Genomic DNA, 3192 nt, shown 5'->3' on the forward strand with positions numbered 1-3192 from the left:
CCAGCACGGGTCAAACGGCGGATACACACGTTGTGTGTATGAAATCTCTGTATCGTCACTGCGCTGCATTTTTATGAACCATGATATTCTGGCCATGGGTCACATCTTTTGCAGGTACAGCAAGCTCGGTCTCAGGCTAATACTCTACGAACTGAAGTTAGTTGCATTTAACAACTTCTTCTGTGTTCTTCGCCGTGGCGGCCGCAATAGCAGGGTTACCAACGGAAACACTGGTAAAAATACAGGTTTGCCCCTCATATTTAACAATATACAGCTGTGTTAATAACAATTAAAACTGTAGACAAATATCATAAGTGTGGACCGGCGCTGTGTGGCGGGGCTGCGTGGAGAGTAAGAGGAGATAGAGTAGAGGAGAGATCCACGGCTTTACAGAAGAAATGGGTCATGTAACGTAAAATTAAACCGTATCCATATAAACAACATTGCAGCGGATGCGAGGACATTAGGTGCACCGGTGCGTCCTAGAGGAAAATGTTACTTGTGCCGTAGAGCCTGTGAGCTAACTAGCACCGACTAGCACTGCTCACTGCTGTTGTCTGAAAAACAACACAGACGGGACAAAATGTTGCGTTTACTTGTAAACTGGTAAACCTTGAGACCGACGTATAACCGACTGCTATCTGTTGACTTTTCCTCCCGTTACTCTGTCCTCTGTGACTGTCTACATCTAGAAACTAAGCTGCGCGATGCAGGGAACAATTCTGACTGGCACATGAGCAGACAGGGGTTTATGGAGCGGTAGATGCGCTATGCAAAAAAAACCAGAGCGTTCTATGAAATGACGCATTTAAAAAAAAATCGCTCGATCACGCAAATTTGATCGTGGGAAGTCAAAACCGTGATCGTGATTAAAATTCGATTAATTGTGCAGCCCTAATCCTGCTTTTTTTTGTGCATTAGGTGCCTAATATCATGTAATTATGTTGCCCAGTAGTGTTACATATTTCAGTCTTACTGCATCTATCTGCATATTTTAGCGCAACCAGGTTACTTAGGTTTGCTGTATAACCAGATTTTCACCTGGTTTCTTTTTGTGATCAAAGGATTCTTCAATATGTAGCCACTTGACAATGCAACAAATGTTTATCCACTTCAATAAAGCCAAAAAATAAAGAGACACTTCCAAAGCACCAGGTGGGAGATGTGAAGTATCCGCAGGAAGCAACAGGATGTCTGAGATACTGTGGCACTGAGAAACAACAGAACTCTTATCATTATCTCTTCAGTACTGTACAGTAATGTTGAAAATGTAACACCCAGTTCTACACATGTCCCCTTTTAGAAGCCAAGCTGTTATTCTGGGATATGCTGGGTGAAAACCTTGATCCTAGGAGACTCTAATTTCCCCAGTGTGACATGCAGGACGTTGCTTCCTCCACTAGTCTTTTTAGTATGAGCAATCTGGCACTTGCTCATCTTCAGTTCATCTTCAGTTAATGTTTAAAATTAAAAAAGTTATTCACAGTTCACTTTGTGTCTGACAAAAATGCTATACAACACACATTCAGAGCTCCTATGCATTAATTGTCAACCCCTAAAAACACTTTAGACTTATAGACTGTGCTCATTGTTCATCAATGAGCTGTGTTATAACAGACAAAACCATAACTTTAGCACATTGTTATTCCTGATTTAAACCTGCATTTCCTGCCTTGTGACACTCCATTTCAGTATGCTCTTTGTTGTGATGCAGACAGAGCTGAACTCCAGAGAGGGAGCGTGGGAGAGGCTGTGTATGGAGAGAGATCCTCTGGTCCTGTCAAGTCTGATGTGGTCATGGCTGGAGCAGCTCAAGGACCCAGTCATCAGCAGAGAGGAAGTCAAAGCCCTCTGCGAGAAGAATCTAAATCCACAGAATGCCCTCAGTTCACTAAGAAAGGTAGCTGGGTTGAATTTCTGTGTGAAGCAAACAGTAATAATGCCTTGCTTTTAGATACCTTTTACACAGTGTCCAGTAACAGTGGAAAACTAATTATAATGCTGTTGAGTGTGTTTTCATTGTTTAAGTTTTAAAGGCATTTATACAGCACCTTTCTACTTTACTGGACAAAGTCATTCCAGCACACATTCATACACCAGTGCAAGATCCTGTCCTGCCCATTGGGAGCAACCTGGGGTTCAGTACAAGCGTGCCGTCTGTAGAGGTCTGGAATGTTATACCGTAGCAGCCTGGTGTGGTTTGGTTTTCAAACTGGCTGAGCATTAATTAACACACACTGGTTCGATTGTCACTGGTCAGACAGTCCGGTAAAAACTTGGGTCTTTTTTTTTTTTTTTTGAATGCCTGCAGCAAAATGTTAAGTCCTAATCAACTTTTGCAGACGTTGACCTGCTGTGGACAATCATGTTGTCGTGCAAGTCCCGTAATGTTACTGTGAAATTGTTTTAAACACTATAAAAGATAAAATATGAAACATAAGCGCTAAACTGCCCAGTATTTTGTGACTGTGTCCTGATATACTTCATCTCGTGCTTCGTCGCCTTTTATTTTCTTTCTTTTTCCAAAGCTGCCTTCAAGTGTGGTCGGAAATGTTGGTTTCCCAGATCAGAACGCAAACTGAGACATATAAACAAGACTGTGTCAAAAAATGATTAATGGTGACTAGTGGTGCAATGGACCTACGGATCAATGCTGGGGATTCAGAATGCATTTGAACCGCATAATAATTGCAAAGTTTAACCTTTATAATAGTGCGATATACATTTTTACTGTCGCTGTAAATAAAGTAGGCTGATAAATCTCTATGGAGGGTTGCCCTGAAACGATACAGGTTACGTAAGTTTCTATCCATGTGAACAGTGCATGCTAAAGTCAATGGGATGTTCATGTGAACGGAGCATTTTATAAGCAGTTGATGGAGATGTCATGGCTACTAGAGGAGTGGAAGAACTCCAAATGCCCTGACGCTGGCTACAGAGCTCCATCGTATCAGCGGCTGAACTCCACTCACCAGCTGGATTGTGACAGTTCTTAAGGTATTAATGGAAAAGATTTAAACAATAAAGATTGTCCTCCCTTTTTTGTGATTATCAACCGAACGGTGAGTTTTGCAATCTGTTTCACCCCTAATAGTGAAGTTTGAACTTTGGTGGCCTTACCGGTCAGGGCACTGAAGTGTAAAACAAAAATGGGTTGATTATTTAGTCTTTCAGATGTCTGTAAAAAAAAAA

General features: G+C 41.6%; 1 protein-coding gene across 2 annotated transcripts in view; it reads left to right on the plus strand.

The window, feature by feature from the left end:
- The window catches only part of ptpdc1a (protein tyrosine phosphatase domain containing 1a), a 28442-nt gene that overhangs the window by 21790 nt on the left and 3460 nt on the right, over nt 1–3192 (plus strand). Inside the window, exon 8 of one of the 2 annotated variants that reach the window (XR_004331730.1) lies at nt 1693–1900. Coding sequence is in view for 1 of the 2 variants with exons in the window: in XM_032514044.1 (XP_032369935.1) it covers nt 1715–1900 (186 nt within the window). In the remaining variant the exon portion in view is untranslated. The remainder of the gene's footprint in view (nt 1–1692; nt 1901–3192) is intronic. The other variant, XM_032514044.1, reaches the window with a different exon arrangement.

Source organism: Etheostoma spectabile, chromosome 4, assembly GCF_008692095.1.
Source record: "Etheostoma spectabile isolate EspeVRDwgs_2016 chromosome 4, UIUC_Espe_1.0, whole genome shotgun sequence".
In the NCBI taxonomy this organism is placed as follows: domain Eukaryota; kingdom Metazoa; phylum Chordata; class Actinopteri; order Perciformes; family Percidae; genus Etheostoma; species Etheostoma spectabile.